Source organism: Catharus ustulatus, chromosome 9 (genome assembly GCF_009819885.2).
Source record: "Catharus ustulatus isolate bCatUst1 chromosome 9, bCatUst1.pri.v2, whole genome shotgun sequence".
Taxonomy (NCBI): Eukaryota; Metazoa; Chordata; class Aves; order Passeriformes; family Turdidae; genus Catharus; species Catharus ustulatus.
In genome coordinates this window covers 16755022-16778089 of record NC_046229.1, presented here as the reverse complement: position 1 = coordinate 16778089, position 23068 = coordinate 16755022, and the positions used below count along the sequence as shown (strand labels likewise).

The following is a 23068-nucleotide window of genomic DNA, read 5'->3' as shown; positions in this document are numbered from 1 at the left end:
AAGAGCAGCTGAACCGGAGTCACGACCCGGGCCGGCATGGCGGGCTTTGTGAGGGGTCTGTGGGCTGCTGCCTGGGCCGGGGGGAATGTTCCAGCCCACGTCCCGCAGTCCGGCTCCGTGCTGACGCACAACCCCGCCCGCACCGGCACGGCAACAAACCGCCCCGCCGGTGCACTGGTACCGGTACCAGCGAGGAACCGCCCCGTCCGTGTGCCCGCCCCTTCGCGGCACCCGTAGGAACGCTCGGCAGCCCCGCCCGCCGCCCTCGGGCTTTAATAGCCGGATCCGCTCGGCCGCGCAATCTCCGGCGCTGCTGCAGCACGGCCGAGATGGCGTCCACCAGCCGGTACGGGGGCGGCCTGGGCGCGGGGGGCCCGAAGGAGCAGCGGGAGCGGCTCCGGCATCGCTCCCGTCCGCGGCACAGACGGAAGATGGCCGTGTCGCCCCTGCTGCCGCCTGGGGACTGACCGGCGGCCATCGCCGCCCTTGCCCGGCCCTGGTGCCGCCGTTTTAGCGCGGCTGTCCCGGTGCACGGCACACCGGCCCCTCTCCGGTGTCCTGTCTGTCGGGGCCGTTCCTGGGGCGGCGGGCGGCCGGGCCTCAGGGCACTCGCGCCTGTTCGTGCGGGCCGGGCCGCCGGCCCCGACTGAGCGGCCTCTAAGGGGCCGAGCTCGCCGCCCTTGCGTCTTCGTGTCGCTCTTGCTGGGCAGCGCTCTGAGGAGACGATGAGGTTTTCGGGGGATTTATGACCTGAGTGCGGGGCTCCTCGTCAGTGACAGCTCGGTGCGAACGGCGAGCCGGCCCGGTTCGTGCCCCGGTGGCGGCTCTGGCCTGGCCGTGCCGTGCCCTGAGGGCCCGAGGTGGTCCCGAGCCCGTCCCGCCGTGCCCCACGGGCCGGCAGCGCCTGGCGCGGCCCCCGCGTCTGTCCCGCTCCGCGCCGCCCGGAGCCGAGCTGCTGCTCCCTGGCCTGCCTCCACCTTATCGGGGCCGGGAAACTGCTTGTGGGCTCCCACCCTAAATCCGTACCGGCACTAGTCACAAAACTAGACTGGACGGGTTTCGGGCTTTGAGTTCTTTTCTCCTGGAGACGTACCGAGTTTTCCTTTCTGCTCGGAAAGGCTCACGGAGCCCACTGGAGTGACTCTGTAACTCCTGCTAAACCTGTCTAGGATCTAGGAAGTGCTTCCGAATAGTCTTGCTGCAACTCGGGAGTTATTTGCTGAGATGGGCCTTTACACACGTGCCACGCATTTTCCTTCGGTGGAGGTGGCTTAGTAAATTAAACCCATTGCAAGGAGTACCATTTACATGTATAGATAAACCGAGTTAAATTGCGATGGGAAGACAAATTTTTGCGATGTTTTACGAAGGTAAAGTCTGAAGCAAACCACTGTTGGTTATCTTTGAGGAGCCTGGATTTTTTTTTTAAGCTTTTGCTTGGTGTGTCACTGCCTTTTGTGTAATGCCAAATGTCAGATGATTGTGAATGCTTTGTCAACAGTGTTGTCATATGAAATTTCTGTCTGGGAATAGAAGGAAAGTAGCTTAAAGCTCTTTGATATAATGCTTTGAACATAATTTACATGTGAAGATCTTGTGTTGGCGTGCTTTCTGTAGGTTTTAATATTAATAGTTATGTTGATTTTAAGTTTTGGTTTCAAGTTGCAGACATTTTTGTGAACAGTCAGTGGGTTAAAATGTTTGGGTTGTTTGTATTCTAGACTCAGAAATAGCTAAAAAATGAAAATTAAGATAGGAAGTATAGGTTTGACTGAAGTAATGGCAGAAATAATAGTGGAAAATGGGGTAACTCAGTAATTCTACTTGGAAATCTCTTACAATTGAAAGGATTAAAAATTGTTTTTTGGTTTAATCTGATGGAGGTTAGTAGTAATGATAATTTTTTTGGGATCAGCTTCTGTACTCAAGCTTTTAAGCTTGAGCAAAACGGCTTTGTGGAATACATGGATCCCAATTGTAAACACTTTTTACTCCAATTTTGAAATAATTGGTTTTAGTAGAATTACTGAACAGATGTTAATATGAAGTGTTTACTTTTAAAACGTTTGCTTAGAAACAGTTGGTTGTTACTTTGGTCAGCAACTAAATATTAAATAATGCCAGTGCTTTATGGGAAGTTATATTTCTTGAAGCTCCATGTACCTGAGAGAGATCCCTGTTATCAGAACTTCTTGTCATGTAATTGCCTTATGAGCTGTTTATTTTTTGTAAGATATCACTATTAATTGTTTACTTTAGAATGGAATTTTTTATTCAAATACTTTAAAATAAACCAGTGTTTGAATTGGGAATTTACTAAACACACATGTTGTATGTGCACTACTTCCTGAGTTAAGGACCTGGTAAATAATACCGTTCTGAGTAGGAGTGAAAATGCTCATTTAGAATGAAGAAATGACCACTAACTTATTGGGGAAACTTCACTTAGCTGTAGTTTGAGTTACATTGCATTTAACCAAGTCTGTTATGCAGATTTTTGATATTTTGATTTGAAGTGATTTTGGTACAAGCTACGTTACAAAACTTGAGTTTAAGGTGATCTGAAGTCTTGATTGTCAAATGTAGCATTACAGCATTAAATAAAATTGCAGCTCAGGTAATCAAGTTAATATTCTTTAATTTAAATCATTAAGTGTGTTATTATTGAAGTATTCTTATCAGTAAGGAACTCTTTTGCTTTTGATATGCAGCCTGCTTGTTTGATAGTACTGAATACTTCTCATTTGTTTCTTAGTTTGGATGTACTTCCAAGGGTGACTTGCCCAAATCATCCAGATTCCATTTTAGTGGAGGATTACAGAGCTGGTGATATGATTTGTTCGGAGTGTGGGCTAGTAGTAGGTAAGTAGTTATTAATATTTTTATAAATTACCATGTAACCTAAATGGTGTGTGTAGGTTTGTGCTCTCTTGATGCCCAAGTGTGGGTGGTAGATTTGATGGGATGTTTGTTTATGGCTTTTTGTGTGGTGCTTAGGTTTTTTTCTGATTGTCCATTTACTATAAGTTTGCTGTTTAGAATAACCTGTCTTCTGGTAACTTCTTGCACTATGAAAATGATCAAGCTCTCTTTAAAGACTGAAAATTTAAAATGTATTGTAATATGAATTAGAGTATCAGCTGTCCAATGCTCTGTATTCATGATTTTGCTTTCATTCAGGAAAGTATAAGAGATGTTATAAAAGCTCTATGTGAAATAACCTGCTTACAGGAAAAAAAACCAACACAACACCAAACCAAGCCTCAACCAACCTCGGTTTCCCAGTAGCTACAGGTTATCTTCTGCCCTGAAAGATTTATCTTTATATGGTTTCAGCATGTGTGTTTGTTAATCTCTTCTCCCAAGGCTTTAAAGACTACCCTAAGTTTTCCCACTGGAATTATGTGTTACTCTTTTACTTGGTTTGTATAGCAACGACTTCCACAGGCTAAACTGTATTTCTAAGTAAAATGGAATATTTAAAATGAAAGGCCTGTTAGGCATTGTCTTTTGTTTGTATGAGAAAGAGGAAGTTGTCATAGAACCTGCCACATACACATTTTTTGTTTCTTTTCTAGGATGAACATCTTATGTGTACCTTACTGTCTTTATTCCTTTTATTATGGGAAACTTTCTGTGATAATCCTTTAAACTTCATTGGTTTCTGTTATTTTTTTAGGCCATTATGTGAAAAAAAAATCCTCCTTGAGGGTGCATGTTTGGGTGATTCATTCAGTGGTGCTAAATATTTTAAATTGTTTATATTCCTCTTTCCTAGACTGTGGTGATTTTGTTTGCCTTGCTGAATTTAAAAGTTTTCATAAAAAGCTGAAAGTTAAAGAATTTGTGGTGAAGGTAGTACTAATTTAGCCAGGCAATTAAAACATGTCTCTTTATGCAAAAGCAAATGTAAGTTGTTAGAGTAAATATTAAAATATTTAATCTTTAGTACCAGTTTCCTTTAAAATTATGAAAACATTTAACATCTCTAAAGGAATGGTTATAACTGCTTTCTTAAAAAGGACTGGTTTAAATTGCATTCTGATGAAGATCAATGAATCAGAATAAATTTGCTGGTTAAAAATTCAAATACCTACAGAAGTATTTCCTACTGAAATATGATAGTAAGCTGCTAAGTTACTGCTTAAAAACAGTTTGGTGCACGTGCAGCTCTTTGCGTGGCTGTCATAGAGATTGAGGAAAAGTTTAGAAAAGCCCTTCTTGATTGGTTCATAACTATTAAGATAGTTCTGGTATTGGGAGAAGAAGAGCTTTTTCTTCACAAATGTAATTTTTTTGAACTTGGAATTTGTTGAAGTCTAACTTCATGTGCCTTCTATTACCTAGTCACAAAGAATTCTTGCCTGAAGAGTTTATCCTCTATTTTTTCTGAATTAATAGCATTGGTGAATTCTTTAGCTCAAAATGTTAGCATTTTCAATGAGCAAGATCATTAGCATATTAATAGAAACTGTTTCTGAATTGAGTTTTTAATGTGTTTGTAATTGTCTTAGTGTAGTTTACCACCAATGTTACTGGTAGAATAAAAAAATGTTTTTTAGGTAAGAATTTCTGTGGATTAGTCACCAAAAGGCTTTAATAGTGTTGGCTGATTGTCCTCATTCTGTGTTGCATTCTTTCAGCAATTTAGCTTACCTCTGTGTCCAATTCCTTAGCTAAGGTATCCAGCAGGTAATGTGGAAAACCAATTAAATAGGATGTTGATAAGTAATTGAAGAGTACATGACCAAAGAGTAGTGTGAGCACTAAGTATTTTCTCACCTAGGCTGATGAGAAATAGAGAAGGTGTAAACCAGATCCAATCCGAGATGCCTGTGAAGTAGGGATGTCTTAAAGGAGTGAAGACAAAATTTATTTTTGATATGTTCCAGATGCAGCTTTTCTGTATTTGTTGCAGATTCCATGAGACATGTTCCCCTTAAGACAGTAACTATTTCATTTCCTGTTTTTGCATAGAAAAATTTTGTTTCAGGGCTTGCATGCGTCATGATCACAAGTGAGCAGAGCCCACTGAAAATATATTTTGGGATGGACTAAAAGTTACTGAGATCTTTCAGTGAAGGGGATAATTTAGAAAAGTTAACCCCTCCCGTGCAAAAATCATTATACTTTGTAGCCTGTAGCCAAAGAAGTGCTAGAGAGGTTTATTTAAAAATACTGTTTTTTAGTGTCTGCAGAGCACTGTTGATGTAAATGGTAAATGCTGAATTTGTGCCCTTACTTTACTGCTGTGACTTCACTGTTTGTTTTTTTTTATTTTTCAGTGTGTATGCAGTTTAGCTGTAGACAGAGCTAATAGTCTTTGACTTAACTAAGGGTATTTGCATTTGATTTTTTCTTGCTTGCTTTGGTAAAGTACTGAAGTTGCTTATTTATGGTTAGAGTGTTAGAATATTCTATGTAGAACTGTGTTGTAGGATAAAATAGCTGGTGCATAGTTTTCAGATTTGTAACCAGTTTACTGTGACTAGGCAACTAAATCAGTATTATTATAAATGATCTCACATTTATCAGGCCTGCAGTTGAAAGGGTAAATCAATAGAAAGTTTTGGGGGAGCAGAAGGCCAGGACGAGGAGGAGCTGATCTCTTTTATCAAGTGAATTCCATATTTTAGGCAGAACTGTATGTTGCAAGCACTACTTTTTGAAGGGTTTTTTGAGAAATTTTTTTATCAGTTGTTTTCTACTTACAGGTTTTATTCTTAGTCTCAATAAGATTGAAATTTAAGGTAAATCTAGTGTCCTTGGGTTTTTTTTTTGCACAGTGTTTTCCACGTGTTCTAAATAAACTGGTGTTTTGCTGTGCAGTATTAAAATAATTTTGTCTTTTAATGTCATTATGACTGAAGCCTGGTGTTGAGTGTATTATTGTTTCAAAATACTGCTTCATTGTACTAGATCCTCTCATCTGCCTTTTCATTATTACTGTTTGTGTTCTGTCTTTTCATGGTAATTATTTCCAACTTGTTAACTTTTCCTTCTGCTAATTGCTTTTTTGCTTGTAAGGCACTTGGAGACCTAAATTGCAATTATCCATGGAATTCTGATATTAGTCTGGATTGACATACATTTGAGACTTTACAACTCTGTCCAGGTTTATCTGCTGTAATAAGAATTGTGGTTTATTATCCCTACATTTCTGCAGTCATTCTATGTGCTACAGTAAGATTTCATGGACAGAGTTCTTGGGGCTTAGTTTTGTGTTCATTTAAAATGTTCACCATATCTCATTTTCCAGACAGAGTTGGTGGGGGGGCGGGGGGAAACATTCAAGAAGCTTGTTCAAGAGCAGAAGGCTAGCAAATCCTCTTTCTTGACAGGCAGATATTTTGCTTACTACCTTATAGGCAGTAAAAATGGCTGGGAATCAGCTGATATGCCAGAAGGGGCTGAAGAAAGCAGAGTGAAAGTGGAAGACAAAGCACTGAATTTTCTTAATGTAGCAAGGTTATGATGTGGATTTCAGAGGAGGATAAGACCAAGACCAGTGGCATGTACTGCTGTGCAGTATCTGAGGTATTAGGAGTATCTCAGGGTAGGAATACCTTTCTAAGACATTCCTTAAACTTCTATAAAGATACCTTCAATAAGCGTTGTCTTACTGTGCGGGAGTTAAGCAGGGAGGAATTTATTTCCAGTGTGTAGTAAGAGATTGACTGGTTAACCTGTCTTTTTCAGTAGGCAAGTGTGGCTGAGAGGAACAGTGCTCTTGTATGGATCTTTTTTGTGCAGCCTTCTTTGACAAAAAAGCAGAAGTCTGTCTCCAGCTGATGAAGATCCTTGGGCATGTATCATCTCCTTAAAGCTTTGCATCAGATTATGACCAATATTCAGACATTTATGCTGTGTTGTGTGTATACCTGGGTATTCAGTTGAAGAATTTTTAGGGAAAAATATTCTACAGCCTGTGGTCAACATTAAGGCTGTTAGAAAAATCTGCCTGAGGGTTTGTTTGGCTGATTCTTCTGATGAATTTGTGATCGAAATGGTGCATTGGAAATTCCAGTGTGGTCCATGAAGAATAGGTAAGATTTTACTGTACTACAGGTTTGTTTTTTTTCCTTGGCAGTATAATGAGCAAGTAGGAAGGGGTTTCACAATTGCCTCTCAGCTGACCAGTTCATTGCTCAGGATGTCTGTCCTTAGGGATAAGATTGCTTGCTTCTGTATAGCTGCTTGTTTTTTCTGAAAATCAAATAAACTTTTTTTTTTTCATCTGTTTGTAGTATCCAGTAAGAGTGGAAGGTGCTTAAGTACTTCTGACTTGGATCCAGTAGAGGGCAGTTACTTCTGCAGGGAAAAAAAATTTAATATTGGAGTGTATGTTCAGGTTTGCTCCTTTTTTCAAGTCTTTAAAATATGAATTCTTAATTCAAAGTATTGCTTAAAAAAGTAGGCAAAAATCTTTAGATATGGATGTGTATTAGAAACCTTTACATGCTTGGTGTCCAGACTACTAAAAAGTGTCTGACAAAAGTTGGTCCTTGCAAAAAGACTCTTTGCATTCAGAGGCAAGTTAAATATACTGATGCTTAAAGACATTCTGCACAGTTGACTCTTGCATTGGTGAGTATTTTATACAGAAAGTTTTATAATATGATGAAAGTAACTCACTTGCTTTCTCAGCCAGCATTTTAAATAGTCTTTTTTAATTCTAACCTTTTCAACTTTAAAGGCAAAGGGTGATGCTTCTAGGTGTTCAACAATAATGTTTGTAAGAGTGGAAACAGACTTCAGATGTTAAAAGTTAGCATCTTTCGTCAGGCTTTGTAAGAAGCGCTGCTCTTAGCATGAAGTTTCCTAGAGGGTGGAGGAGGTTTTCTAGTTAGTGGATTTTTGGCTGGCGACCTAAAGTATTTGAGGGCCACTAATGATTCCATTAGGTGAAGTACTAGATTTTTCTAGTAAGTAACAGTAACATTTTGAATCATCCTACTTAGGGAGTGGTTCTTGCTTCCCTTCCAGGCTGACAAGGTGATTAGGCAAATAAGGGCTAGAAACAATCTGAACCCTTCTGATGGAAAAAGTGTCTCAAATTTTGTGACACAGGGTAGATCAGGCACACTTCTGAGATTCTGTAGTTTGGAATATCTTACACAAGTATTTGAGCTGTTAATCTTTTAAAGGCCTCAAGTCCTGGGGAGATGTAACTTCAACTGACCAGACTTGTCCACCTGATCATTTAACATTTCTACTCTCATTTGCTTCCTCCAAAATTATAATGCAAGCTGATGGCTTAGGAAGCCTGTAAGTCCTTTTAGATTTGTCATCATTTTGATATGCAGGAAGCTGCTAAGCCTTTGTTCTTGTAGCAGTCATTTGCCTTGTGGTGCCATGCTGTCTGTTTTAATCCTCAGTTGCCTTTTGGTACTGGTGTGATGCTGTTGATATCTGGCAACTAGTTAAAATCATCTGTGGCTTTGTTTGTTTGTTTGCTTGTGGGGTTTTTTGTGTTTTGTTTAGCATCTGAAAGCCTGCTTTAGTTATTTTAACTGTCTTGTGAATAGTCTGGTGTTGCTGGTTTTGATGATAAATTTGTGGTGGTGACAATTCATTGAAAACAAGATAACTTTTATAAGAGTACTGATGTCTTACTAAAGGCTGGAAATTCTGCAGAAAAGGTGGTGACTGTAAAATTATGTGCTCATTTCTTTTATTTTCCCTCCCCAGGAGTTTAATCTTTAGTAACCTTTAATACATCTGGTGCTTAATAAATGTTCTAAACCTGAAAAGTGGAAAAAAAGATAATGTGCTACCATGTGGGGCAGTATGGAAGCTGTAAATGGAATATGGAGTGGTTACCTGGGGTGCTGTGTCTGGCTTTGGGCTTCTCTGTACCAGGAAGAGAGAGACTTGCTGAAGCAAGTCCAGCAGAAGGTTGCAAAGGTGATTTAGGGGTTAGGAGAGGTTGAGAGCTGAAGCTTAATCTGACTCTGTTCAGCCTGGCTCTGTGCAGTTTATGTCTTCATGATTCTCCCCAGCTTGTAGTCTGCTCCTTGGTTTAATCACTGTAGTTTGTGGCAGCACCTCATTACTCTGCTTAATAAGGAACTGACTGAAACTTAAGTGTAATCCTGTATATATACATATATATGTTTAAATTTGGCATTGTAAAATGCTTTTAATTTAAAGTAGAATAGATGTGCTCACTAGATGGCAGCAGATTCCTTAAGTAAATGTGAGAATGAAACATTTTCTACTAACAGTAGGTACTTTGGGACTTCAGAGTGCAAATGAACTTTTAAGACTGTATTTATGTGAAAATTAAAATACTAGTTAATAATATGCAGAACTTGATGCAATGTGCAGCTAACATTAGAGCTTTGAAAAGAACTTAGGGATGTGCCTTTTCAGAAGTGTTTCAAGACTGGATATGGAAGATTACATTGCTCATGCATGCCATCATATTTCTTGTTTTGGTTAGACATCTTCGGTTTTTAGCTATCTCGTCTTATAATGCACGATGCAGAAGGAGAAGAAAATACATATATTTTATGAGTTACCGCAAGTGGAGTGCAACGTTAAAATAGCTGGTATCATTTCTCTGCAAATACGTAACTGAAAAATCAGGACTTGTTGATTGAAAATATTTTCCTGTGAGAAATCACTTTATTTTTAGGAGAGGAGTAAGCATACATAATTTTTGTGTAGATGCTTCAAGCTAAGTTTTAAAAACTGCTCAAAATTTTCTTTTAATTTTTGAGTCTGACCTGAGTTTGCTCTTGCATTTCTGTAGCATATGCTCTTTGTGTGTGTCAGTTGTGAGGAAAAGTAACCTTGGCCTGAGGTTTTTGTGTTCTGAGTAGCACTTCTGCATTTTACTAAATGAGCTTTTCAGATGATGAGTAACCTGAATTGGGGAAGTTGGCAGTGCATGTTTGCACTGGAGCCTGTGTTAGGCCGTTAGACTGCATTTTAAACAGAAACTGAATACTGGAAGAGTAGTTTATGAAAAGAAATGGAGCAACGGAGAAAAATTCATCCGTTCAAAAAGATATCAGCCTGGCAATGCATTTCACAAGGATTTGATCCTGTAAACTGTTGGTTTTTTATGTACTTCAGAGGAGGAAGCTGAGGAGATGAGCTCATCTGTTAGAGGAAAATCAAATAAAGGAGTATCTAATGTAACTGTGTCTAGTGAAGCCCTGTTGTTCAAAAGCTCTGCATCAGAAGGAAGTAGCCAAGGAATGCGTGGGCCCTTAATGCAGTTTTATGGGGTTGCCCAAACCAATATAATGATGTGAGTAAGCACAGACAACTGCATAGTGTACTCATTGGGAACTTTTTTACTCTCATGTTTGACTGTTGGACCCATATTCCATCTTGTTTAGGAAGGCCAGTCAGTAGGGTATGACCTAGCAAATTCAGTTTAGAACTTGAAAATTGGTCCTGAGTTAAGATTTCAAGGCTTTCTTACACTGCTTTTTGTAAGACTAGTATTTTAAAGTTTTGCTTTGACTACTTAGGGTGGGGCTTAATTGCATCTGTACTAATATCACAGTTCCAAAATGCTTTTTGTGTATTGAAAATTAAAGATGATAAACGCCACATTTTGTTTCTTGTTGAATGGGATAATCCAACTGATAACTGTAGCTGAATATATTTTCCATCTGTAGAAACCTGTGGGCTTATTTGTTCCATTTTCATTAATACTTTTAGCTTGTATCACACTTTTATAGAAACCTTTTGAAGATGGAATGTGCTGCCTAGGACTTCTATATATTTTCAATGACACTGACAGCATACAGGAAAACTTCTTTTGTGCAGTAGCAGATTTCTTGGCAAAATGAAGATATTTGCATACTGTATGTTGTTTACACAGATGCTTTATATTTAGTGATTTGTTCTACTTAATCTTTTCTCACTCTGAAATAGTAGTCTCAGTCTTCTCATCTGTTTGTGATGTGTGTGTCAAAGTAGGCAGTGATATAGAACTTTTTTGTTTGAGCAGGAATGGTTCATAACTCACAAGAGGCAGATCCCTGAGTGAGTCATTTAGGTCATTCCCACTTGTATGGAAAAATATTACATCATTGCTCTGTACTCAGTGTTCTATTTATACCATGCCAGAATTTTAAGTACATTTTGCTTTTTTTAGATGCTGTAAACAGTATTGGGGGTTTGTCTAAAAGTAAAGTTACTGCTAGGCCATAGAAGGAGCATTACTGAATCAAATATTTACAGAGAGTCCAGGAGTCAGAGGAGCATACTGTCTGCAAATTTAAGCTTGCCAAGGGTGTGGGGGTTGACCTTTGTAGCAGAAAGAGTAAAAGGCAGCACAGATCCATTCTGTCCATAATCCTGTAGCTTTTCATGGTTGTTTTTTTTTTTCTCCCTCTTGTTTTTTAATAGAGCAGTAAATAAAGGTGGAGCATAGTTATGAGCAGGTCTGACAGATATTGGTGAGAACACCTTTAACCTAAAGTTACTCTTTTTTGTTGTAGTGGTTTCTTTTGGTTCATTCACATCTTTCAATTTCAAACATTCTCCTTGCTTAATTTTATGTTAAAAATTGAGTTACTCTGTTAGAATAGATTCCCCTTGTATCCCCCAGGAAATTCTGCAGCTGCATCACTCTGTCCACGCCTTCTGCATTTTCTCCACCTTTGGATCTTGTATTACCATTGTTTGCAGAGTGCTTTTTTGTTTGTTTTCACTAGGTTAAATCAGCCTCTGTGATTTCATTCTAAGACTTCCATGCTGGAAATTACACAGTCAATGCTACTTTTTGTGGCAGACATTTCTCTCACAACAAACTTAAACATTTATAAAAGTGGGGATTTTTTCCAGAGGTTTAGCTAAGAAGGGTACCAATTATTCTGAAGTTTCTTCTGGCATCTTGCATAGAGATGTATTGTCTTTTACTGCAGAACACTAAGAAAAGTGTTCTTTTTGTGTTCTTTTGTGTATGTGTTCTTAAAAATTCTGTAGTATTGCTGTGGAGGCAACATCTTTGAGATGCAGCTTTTATCAGATCTGTTAATATAATAAACTGCACTGGGTTTGGGGCTGGAGTTTGTGTTTTCTTTTGTGGTTTTTCTCTCCCCCAGTTCCTATTGTTATGTTTACTGTAGGGCTTTTGCCTGCATCAAAATGTTGGTGGGAATTATTTCTCAAACTAATAAGTTGCTGTAGGCAAGGTTTAGCTGAGTATGAGATTGAGAGGACTGCAAGGAAAGCTGTTTCATTCAGAAAATGTGGTGCTTTTCCTGTTTATTCTGAATCTGTATTGAAAATCTTCAGTTATAGCAGCGTTGATTGTGTTTAAGTAGTTGAGTATATATACTGTATACTTTATGTTGATACTGTCAAGCATCATGAAATTGGGCAGCGTTAGAACTGTCTTCATGAACAAAAATTGAACTGCTGAATGTCATTATGGTAGGTTAGAAAGTACAAAATTGAGAGTCAAAGGACCTGGAAATGATGCAAGAGAAGTAATTTACTATACCTTAATGGAATTGTGCATGATAGATAATTCATAATGCGCTATGGACATGTAACAAGTTCTGTCACATTTGCCATGTTACAACTGACTCATTGAGAACAATCAAGAGGCAGTCCTAACTTCAACTTGAAATTGAGGCCTTGATTTCTTTTGTGTATTGAAAGTGCCATGATGTTCTTCATGGATAACCTTTAATCCATAAAGGTGACAGTACCTGTGTTCTGGAAGTGTTTTTTCAGTTATTTATGTCTTCTGTGCAGCTCTAGTTTCATTTTTTCCACTGCTTTACCTTGTAGATCCTTGACATTCTGGTTCCCTGTCCTGCCAGTTACTGTTGTGTTTGGGAATGCCAGCAGATTGTCTCCTTACAGTGCAGAGCTCAGATGCCTGGCTCGATGTTTGGTGCAGTGTTTTAAAGCTCTGTGTCAATGCAGACTTTGTGTTGTTCTGTGTTCTCAGGTGACCGGGTCATAGACGTGGGGTCAGAGTGGAGAACGTTCAGCAATGACAAAGCAACCAAAGACCCATCTCGAGTTGGGGATACCCAGAATCCGTTGCTGAGTGACGGCGACTTGAGTACAATGATTGGCAAGGTAACACTGCAAATACTAAATTTTACTGAGTGTTTTTATGCCAAGTACATTTTTATGGATGTACAATCCATTGAGAAACTATACATGTGTATTTTTGAAGAGGTTTTTGCCTGAACTGAACTTGCATGTTTCAATAGTATATAAAATGTGGCCCTTTCCTGGGGATAGAAGGAAAGGGCTAACCTTTAAAAAAATCAAGAAGTTTGCAGTGCTATAGGGTTACTTGCTACCCTTTGATATGTTGCTATGAATAGGAAAGCTGATGGTGTGATTTTAAAAGAAGTATACTTTGACTTAACAAATATATTTGAGGTGGTTCTGAAATTAATGTTGAGATCTCAATAGGCAGTGCTGCCTTTTTTTTGGTAGTAAAATCTGTATCAGATTTGTATTGGAGATCTAGAGATCTCATGTTTTACATGTTCTTACAATTAATGTTAAAGCCCTAAATGCAGAATTCTTTAATGGTGTGAGTGCCCCAAAGAAAAGTATTTAATCTATACTTGCATTGAAATTTTGTGGTGCAGTTGCATCCTGCTGTTTCTCCTGAGAGCAAGCAGGGCTATTCACACAAATGCATTCCCTTTAATGAAGTAGTGACCCAGGTAAGCTTTAATTGTTGAACTTAATTTGGATCTTGCAGTAAAAAATTATTTTTTGTGGATTTCCTGAATGTTTCATGAAAAGGGGTGCAGTTGCTGCTTAAAGCATTTTGCTGCTTTACGGCTTTTCTCAGAAGTTTTTGTCCCAGTGATGCTGCTAGGATGAAGTGCCTAAATATGTACATAGAGAGCAGTGTGTGCAGCATACTTTTCATCCAAGAATTCTTCGAAGGAAGGAAGTTGGCAAGTGAATACTGATGGGCAGCTTATTTTCCCCATTAGTGGAAAGAAACCTTCTTTTTGAGGAATTATCCAAGCAGATGGCTATGTTTTGGACAGCTCCAAGCATTGCTACCTATCACATTTTAGGATTTTAGGTAGCTTTTGGAGTACATTCAGGCTAACAAATTTCTGCGGTGCTGCATTAAAACATTGGCATTGCTAAGTGGCTCAGTGAAGCAGTGCTGTAGAAGTCTTTGGAATTCCAGTTCCACCTATATAGGATGAGAAAGCTTGTAGTTCAGAGGGCTTGGACTTCTGTGGCTGATTTGGTCAGCTGTGATAAAGATCTGTACCTTTTATAGATAGATGGAGAAATGCTCCAAACTTTCAGAGATGGACATTCAACTAATGAAAGTTTTTTTGTGAACCAGAACATCCCAGAATAGGCATGACCCAACTTGCTGTAGCAAAGAGTGCCATTCCATAAAGACAAGATGTGGGAGTGTTAGAGTGGCATGATCTGACCTATGAGAACTGAATAGAAAGTACTGGAACTGCCAGGATTGTGTTGGGGAATGTCGAGGAGGCACTCAGTCCAGCTGCAGATACTTTATTTGCACAGGGAGGAATTGCAGAAGGTGCATTATTTTCTGTGGGAAATTGAGAGTCTCTTTGACAAACCAGGATGTTTTCTGCACAGGAGTTCCTGTGTTTGTCTTGCTAGTAAGCAGGAGCTCTGGGATGTCAGTTCATTGATGTGAGCTCTGTATCAGGGGCTGCTTTTTTTTTTTTTCAGTCGTTTGAAAGGAAGTGAATGGCTTTTATCAGAAGATGCTGGAGAAATCTTCTGTCAGTGCAGAAAGGGTATGAATTTTATTCGTACAGCAGCAAAAATAACTAACTCAGGGAAGTAGTACATTTCTCAAGCAGCCATATGAAGTCCCTGCTAGCAGTAGGCTGGGATGTGGATTGACCTAGGTATACACAGCGGTTGAACATGGGTGAAATTAGTGTAGTCTTGAAGAGGATAAGTAGTATCTGACAGAGCACAGAATAACCTTTGTGAATTCCAGAGAATGAAGCAAGGTAAGGTTATTATTTTCTCAGTTAGCAGTGGTTCTTAGAATGACCAGGAGTGGACACAATATTTGTATGCTAGAGATGGCTTTAACCTTTCACAGGGGGCAGGACGACGACTATTTCTTCTGCTTGAGGTAGGACTGCAGTTAAAATCCTTACAACTGACCTGCTCCACCATCCCAAAAACACTCCCATCAGAAAATCCCCTAAAACACAACCTGTGTTGTGTGAAATCCAAAAGAGAAGGACCTTGATAATTCTCAGGGCACATTATGTTATATCTGTTGTAAACTCCTGGGAACTGTAGTTGGAAATGGAGTATCAGTGAGTTTACAACAGTATTGCTTTGTAACAGTAGAGGAAGAGGGTCAGTTCTGCTTCACAGAGTGGTTTGTGTCTTTCTTCTGGGAAGGCAGGAGGTGCTGCTCTGGGGCCCCTTCCTGCAGGGGTGTGTGGTCTGTGTGTGTTAGCAGCAGAGGCTGTTCTGCCCGTGCAAAGGGATTAATTCCTAATTGGTTTTAATGCTTGAGGAACCCATCTGTCTGAGGCAGCAGCCTGCTTTGGAACAAAGATTAATTTGCCTGTGGAGAGGAGGGTGAATAGCATAGTTGGCAGTGGTGGAAGTGGTTTGAATTCCACAGGCAGATCTTCAGGATACTGGCACAGAACTGTAACTCTGAAATTAGATACTGTGTGCTGCAGTTGATCTGATTACAATGCAGATCAATTGGAGGCATGGTGAAGTGTCATGTTAATTGTGACTTGATTGCCAGAAGGTTATAGTTATTTCTAAAATTCTAACATAAAGAAAAATAACTGAACTAAGCAGCTTTTAGTTTTGCTTTGATACAGGGAACTCTTTTCTATGACTCTAAAAGCAAACTGTAAATTTTGTTTCCTGTCTTGTGGAAAGTCTTTTGTCACCTTTGCTAGTTAATTTTTTTTTTTTTTGTAGTAACTGCAACTCCAAGAGATTTTATATTGGTTGAACAAAGATCTAATGCAATCTCTTAGTGTAGAATTCCTATCCTTTGATCAGATATCTCTGAAAGGAAGCTGGCTGTTGTTAAAGTGCATGACCTGAATCTGGAAGTTCTATATTGATAAGCAATGGGAAGGTATCAGGGGCTGATGATTGAAAAAGGAGAAAGGATCTATCAGACTGATCCGTATGAGCTGATTGTCCTGGGCAGGAGGACTGCTGGATCTGGGGGCATGCGTTGGTGCTGTGGTTAACCACAGATGTGTGATGTGGATGATACTGGTCATACTTACACTTTCTGCTGCTCTGGGGAAATACTGGGGTACAAAGCTGTTGAACGTAAACCTGGCCTCCACTGAGCTCCTTCAGAGATAATCACTATTTACTTGACTGCATTTTTTCACTTCAGCTGCCTTGAAAGTTATTTCTAGGATAGTATCCATGAGGTTTCTGTTCTGTCTGAAAGCCAAACAGGTAGAACTCCCAACTCAAAGGCCACAGCAGTAAACCACATGATTCATAAAGTCAGTTCCATTTCAGTTAAAACTCTGTGGCTTCTGCCTTTTTCCTTGAAGGGAAAGGGACTCCTAACATGGTTGTCAAGGGCTGAAATCAACAAAGCATTGTCCCTCACAGCTCCAGAAGGAAAGTGGATGGTGCATTTAAATAACCAAATGCAGGGAGAATTTCTGTGGTTTATGTAAGCAATTGAGGTGGAAGTGTTTTCCACCCCTTTTATAGTTGTGAGTTGTATATTGGGCATGGCTCTTGAAGAGGGCTCACATCAGCAGCATAAAATCTTTGTCTAGTTTCACTCCACAGCACCTAACAGATGTGGGGATTTTTAAAAATATTTTTTGTTCTCCTTAACCAGTGGACCAGGGAAAATCCCTGTGGTGAAGGAGAATCAGTATTTCCTGGTAGAGTAGTCTCTGATATGAAGCCTGACTAGACAAGGACCTGGGGACTTGCTGTGGTTTGTGCTCACTCTTCTGGCACCTACAAGAGCTTGAGCTCATGCAGTTCCTGTAAGCATTTGTGCATAGCAGTGGTTTAGGAGGCCATAATAAACACAAATGTAATACACTGCAGGAACAGAGGTATGACTGATGGCCAGCAAGGAGCCTTTTGACCTGAGACTCCTGCATACTTTGGGCCAAGGGAAGTTCTGGCATGATTTTTGAATGGAAGGCCTAGTATTGCTCTTTGTGGCCTGAAGTTTGTTGTGCTTTATTCTTACTCTTTGTTTACCTTCATCTTACTGGAAACCTTTGAATAGTTGGAGATGTTTATCCAGCCAAGGAAGTAGGATTGTCTTTGGAGCAGCCCTCTGTTGTGTTGGTGCCACGATTATGTCTGGGTGCTTATTTATTGCTAAAGGATGTTTGATGTAGTAGGAAAAAACCAGGAATGGCTCTGGAATCTGTTGTAGAGACCTGTTGAAGGAGCTTGGGAGACTTGTGAGGAGGGTTCTGTGCCAAAGTCCTTGGTTACCACAGTGGATCAAGGTGTGTGAACACCACAGATGGTGTCTCAGCAGGGAGGGATCCACTGGGGCTGCTGGAAGTGGGATGTCATTGAGGCCTTGGGCATGGGAAGGGGAGCAGTGTAAGTGAATGGTCAAGAGCAAGTGTTACTACTGTCAGTCAGAGAACATGTATTGAGTGCAGAACTGCACCTCAGAGAGAGAATAGAGTTAGAGCCTGTGTTAAAATAGAAGGGCAGGTCTAAGAACATGGATCAGGAATGAAGAAACTGAGCAGCTCAGAAGAAAAAGGTGATGCCAGGGCATGTTCTATCCTTTGTTCGCTGTGTCTTTACCCCACTTTGTACAGCCTGGACATCTCGATCCATTGCTGAGTGTTCAATTTGAGAACTCTGTGTGCAGGTGCTTGGCCAGGTTATCAGTGTATCACAGATCAAGAGCTTTATGTTTAGTGGTTTTGGCAAAATGACAGTGTGATAGTTGGTGTCTGCAGTGGCTTGTTTAAATGACCATGTCTGTCTGTAAAGAAGGCTGGATGCCTCATCCCAGGTAAATTGTTTGAAGGTACCAGCAAGGAGTAAATGTTTGCAGATTGAGAAAATCCAGGTTTCTACACATGATGGAATTGTGAAGAAGTGGTTTTCACTGGAAAGAACTTGGGGCCCCTTGCGTACTATGATAGCGAACACATTTGTAGACAATATAAATTACAGACATTGCGCTTCTGAACTTACAGGACAGGTTGCCATCAACTATTGCTAATCTGACATGGTGTTAGTTGGTTAAGACTTTTTCAATCTGCTAGCAGTCCAAAACACTTTAAACATTTTAGACCCTCTTGGTTGGGCAAATTTGCATATTTAATAGAAGTACGCAATTTGCACTCTCAGTTTTAAGGTACAAGCAAAATTGTACCTTGGAAGGTTGTTTTGAAGTTACCAGGTTGAGCTTGAGGCTCTCAGTTCTCTGAAGACCTCAAGCTTTTCTTTTAAGAGGCCTATGATTTTCCCATAAAGTCAAAATACATGGATATTTCCATTTTCTGGTTAAGGCTTGCAGCCTCTAACAGGCATGATATCAAGTTGGGTTTGACTGGCTCATTGGTTTGTGTGTTCTCTGCCCATGCCTTCACTATGATGGTTATCATTGTAACAACTGGTCTCCAGCTGACCATAAAATTGTTTTTCTGACTCACCTGTCTGCCACAGATGCAGCCCAAAGAACACACAAGAGTTGCATAGAATATCATCCTGGACCTCAGTCCTGGTGACAGGAGTATTGAGATGCATGTATTGGCTATATATTACCTTTCTCTTTTTGACTCTGTAGCTATTGTTGCATGAGGGAAGAAAAAGCCCTTTGTAATCTGTGATCTCTGGGAAGCAATTCACTATTTGAGACTGGTGAAAAGTGTAGAACCTGTTGTGGGAATAGTGCTCGATTGAATGAGTGACTTCCATTGATGTTCATTTGCACAACTGTTGGAAATGTTGCCTTGAATTAAAACGTGTGAAGCTGGAAGATGTTTGCTCTTGAAGTGAGCAGGAAGTTGCTTGTATTATTGATGATACAAATTTTTCTTTTCAGGGCACAGGTGCAGCAAGTTTTGATGAATTTGGGAATTCAAAGTACCAGAATCGCAGAACTATGAGCAGCTCTGATCGTGCGATGATGAATGCTTTTAAAGAAATTACGAACATGGCAGACAGAATCAACCTCCCCAGAAATATAGTTGTAAGTTCATGTCTCCCTTCCTTAAATTGTTCTGGCATTGACTTAGTTAGCATAATATAATGAGCACATGAATTTTTGATGTTGCTGCTAATTAAATGGCCTAGAGTTAATTAAATTTCATCTTCTTGCGTTGAAGGATCGAACAAATAATTTATTCAAGCAAGTGTATGAGCAAAAGAGCCTGAAGGGGAGAAGTAATGATGCTATTGCTTCTGCTTGTCTCTACATAGCCTGTAGGCAAGAGGGTGTTCCAAGAACATTTAAAGGTAAGTTTTTAGTGATACAGATTCAATTTTGCTATGAAGGAAAGGTTTAGTTACTGTCACTGTAGGAGATTGGTTTTCTTATTCCTGGACTTTTTCAAATTGGTTGTTCTCAGCTGTAGCTCACCTCTGAGGGGAGGGTAGAAGAGTCTGTGGGAATTTGTTATATTTGTGGAGTCGGCTCTTGGGTATGGGGGTTTTAGCATTTGAAAGTTATTTTGAGTGTTGGTGAAACTTAAAAGCCATTGCTTTGATCAGAGGATGGTGGAGACTGTTGTAAATGAATTTAACTGAAATTGAGCCAGCAGTTCTGCAGTAAATTTGTGCAACTTTTCCCTAACAGAGATGCAGCTCTCTAGGATTGAGTACCAAATTTCCCTTACTTAAGTGAGCTGTATTAATTGGTGCCTTATGATAAATCTGCACTGATGGGAGTTTCACAAATGGTCAGAGTTTTAGTGATGGTGGCCTTCAGGACATGGGCCTTCTTTGTGGGTCTTAATATATTGAGAATCAAGTTTGATTATTTTGGGGGGAGCAAATGCTGTGAAGCCCAAGATTTAATTTATACTTTTTTTTTCAGAAATATGTGCAGTGTCCAGGATTTCAAAGAAAGAAATAGGCCGGTGTTTTAAACTTATTTTGAAAGCTCTGGAAACCAGTGTTGATTTGATTACAACTGGAGACTTCATGTCACGGTTCTGTTCCAATCTGGGTCTTCCCAAACAAGTACAAATGGCAGCAACACATATTGCCCGTAAAGCTGTGGAATTAGATTTGGTTCCTGGGAGAAGCCCTATCTCTGTAGCAGCTGCAGCTATTTACATGGCATCACAGGCTTCTTCAGAGAAAAGGACACAAAAAGGTAAGACTTGACTTTTTTGGGGTGTTTTTTTTGGTTTATTTTTAGTTTACCATGTCTTTCTTCTTGAAAGAACATTCAGTGTTACTGTAAAAGTTGGATGAGATCTGTGCAAGCAGAGATAAGTTCCATTCTAACTGCATACAGCAAGGACCAAACCAGGATCTCCCAGTCCCCAAAGTGAACATGGAGTAATTGGCTACACTCAGTGCAAACTCAGTTCATTTTCTTCTGGTATTAGAAGCTGGATTCTTGAATGCAATGGGCCAGGGCATGCAAATGAGCATAATAATTTAAGTTCACCTATGCTAATATTTTTGTGTGTCCATTTTGCTGCTCTAAAATACTCAAACACAAACTTGGCAGCAGTTGCAGGGAACACCTGGACTTTGGATTACGTTGACTCTTTAATCATTCCTGCAGCCTGGGAATCACCTGCATTAGTACATTGTCCTTGACTCACCATGAGCCTGTGGTAAAGATGGAAGGTGTGGGATGGCAAGGTTTGTTGGGGATCAGCTGGGGCAGATTTCCCTGCTGGTAGGGTAGCCTGTAGGAGCCAGTAAGGAGTTCAGGGCTCTTGAGCCACAGAGCAGCATGGATCAGCCCCTGAGGGCCTACAGGGCAGCAATGACTGGGGCAAGAAGTTTGCTAAGGCTGCAGGGGGTAGAACTTGATGTGAGAAATGGATCCAAGTGCTCCACTGAGTTGTCCAGTCCAGATTAGAAATGTTGAAAATGTAGCGATTTCTTAATGGATAGTTCCTTTTGGATAAAGAATAGCTTTTATCTGTCAGGTTGTGGTGCTTTGTTCTGTGTTTATAACTGCTTATGTCCCTGGAGCTTCCATCCTGTTGTCACTGTGCTGGGCCCGTGAGTGATCTGGAGCCCAGGAGGTTCAGTACCTTCATCTTTGCTGGTTATGAGCTACTGGGTTGCATCTCTTAAGAGTGATTGTTAAAATACAGCTGACTGCCGTGGACACCATGGTTCCACACTGCTCCAGTGTTTTTGGACAGTGCTGGAGGCTCTCTCATGCAATTCAAGGTTTAAATTCCTAACTTGACTAACTCTTGGATAAAATTTAAATTTCTGTGCATCTCAGGCAAGTGTTCTCTCAACTTGTTAGGCGCCTCTGCCTTCTTTCTTGATGCATTTTAAGGTAAAGGTGTTTCATATTTAACTGAAGGTATCAGTTTTTGTCTGTGACTCAGTTTTTGCTTGTTTTTAGCTTATGTTTAATCAAAGCATAAAATTGAAGAGCCAGAAGTTGATGAATATTGTTAGTCATGTGTAGAGTTTGCAGTAGATGTTTCTTAGCGCTTTTACACTTAGCTCTCTGCCAGTTTGAAGTTTGTTATTCCACGATTTATAGATGAAGTTGAATTGTGACGCGTAAGAAGACAGAGCTATATGTCCAAAATACTAGTCACCACAGTTAGAACCATTTCTACCAGGCATTTGAGAGAGTTGCAAGTGAAGCAAGTGTTCAGTGCCTCCTGATAAGTTATGCGTGTTGGTTTCTTGAATGCAAATGGCAAACGTAAAAACTAATCACTTCTCTGCTTTTTGTTGTAGAAATTGGTGATATTGCTGGTGTGGCTGATGTTACGATTAGACAGTCATACAGGCTGATCTATCCTCGAGCTCCAGATCTTTTCCCAGCAGACTTCAAGTTTGATACCCCAGTAGACAAGCTACCACAGCTGTGAGATTGCAGAGGGTTAATTTCTGTTAACCTCCCCCCCAAAAAACCCCAACAAAAACAAACTCTTTATTTTTGCCTATAATAAAGGATGTACAAAGTGTTAATATTGGGTCTTCGTGTTGTGGAACTGGAGGATATGGAGATGGAGCATAACTGCTGGAAGGCACCGTACATTCCAAGGGTAAACAAGCTCATTGTGTGGCATTTTGTATGTATATATTAGTGGAAGTAAATATTTAATAATTGTTGCAACAAATTTAATTTGATACTGTTCTACTTATTTAGATTTCTTTTGTAGGGATCTAGTAAGATGTATTTTGGAGAATTTAAAATATTGTGTAATTCCCAAATAAACTGTTTTCCAAAAACACCATCTTGTGGGTATGACTGCAATGTGACATGCCCGTACTGTTGTACATGCTGAGAACTGAAATGCACTCCATGGAATGGTGGACTGAGCTTCATACTTGTGGGCTTGATCACAAGGCTATTTAAATGCTCATTTTTTGGACAATTTTTGGTCTCGAATGCTCTAGTAGTTGTAGGGAGCTGTAGTGTGGGTGCTTGCATCCAGAATATAAACAGTTGCTGAAATGCCATTCCAAGTTTTGCACAATGGCTGCAGAATATTTCCAAACTGGTTGCAAAAGGAGTAATCCTATCCTTGGCACAGTCTCCCTGATTCTCACTGATGTTCTCTGCTTTTCTGCTGTGAATTTGATGTAATGACAAAGCAGTTACTGAGAAGCATGAGGACTCACTTTAGTTGAATTCCTGGTAACTTCATGATGCTTAGTACCGTGCAAAGAAAAGTAAAAAGTATTTATAGTGCAAGTTTCTGTTAGATTTCTGGCCTGCCAGCCCACCCTGCAGTTTGGGTGGTCTGTGGTTATGTTCTAAGTGGGCACTTGTTTGAGCTGATAGGCCAGGTGTTGATGAAGGCCTGAAGTTTTTCAGCCCTGCCCAGACTAAGAGCTTTGAACACTGATTGCCTCCTGACAGTGTCCCTTTGTGTACAAAGCAACAAATGTGCTTAACGGGGAGTCTTGTGGTTCCTGAGATTTTGTA

At 40.1% G+C, this 23068-nt stretch overlaps 1 protein-coding gene across 1 annotated transcript; it reads left to right on the top strand.

The window, feature by feature from the left end:
• Positions 1 to 212: 212 nt before the first annotated feature.
• On the top strand, positions 213 to 22373 carry GTF2B (general transcription factor IIB). Its single transcript, XM_033067904.2, has 7 exons — positions 213 to 346; positions 2756 to 2862; positions 12929 to 13062; positions 19022 to 19168; positions 19305 to 19434; positions 20015 to 20296; positions 21871 to 22373. The coding sequence occupies exons 1-7, from the start codon at positions 330 to 332 to the stop codon at positions 22002 to 22004; spliced, it is 951 nt and encodes a 316-aa protein (XP_032923795.1). The 5' UTR covers positions 213 to 329; the 3' UTR covers positions 22005 to 22373.
• Positions 22374 to 23068: the final 695 nt, after the last annotated feature.

What these genes read in the sequence shown, in the direction of transcription:
- GTF2B (XM_033067904.2), top strand. An exon ending in TGTTCCAAGAACATTTAAAG is followed by an intron (nt 19,435 to 20,014) that starts GTAAGTTTTTAG and finishes TTTTTTTTTCAG; the next exon opens with AAATATGTGCAGTGTCCAGG. An exon ending in AGAGAAAAGGACACAAAAAG is followed by an intron (nt 20,297 to 21,870) that starts GTAAGACTTGAC and finishes TTTTTGTTGTAG; the next exon opens with AAATTGGTGATATTGCTGGT.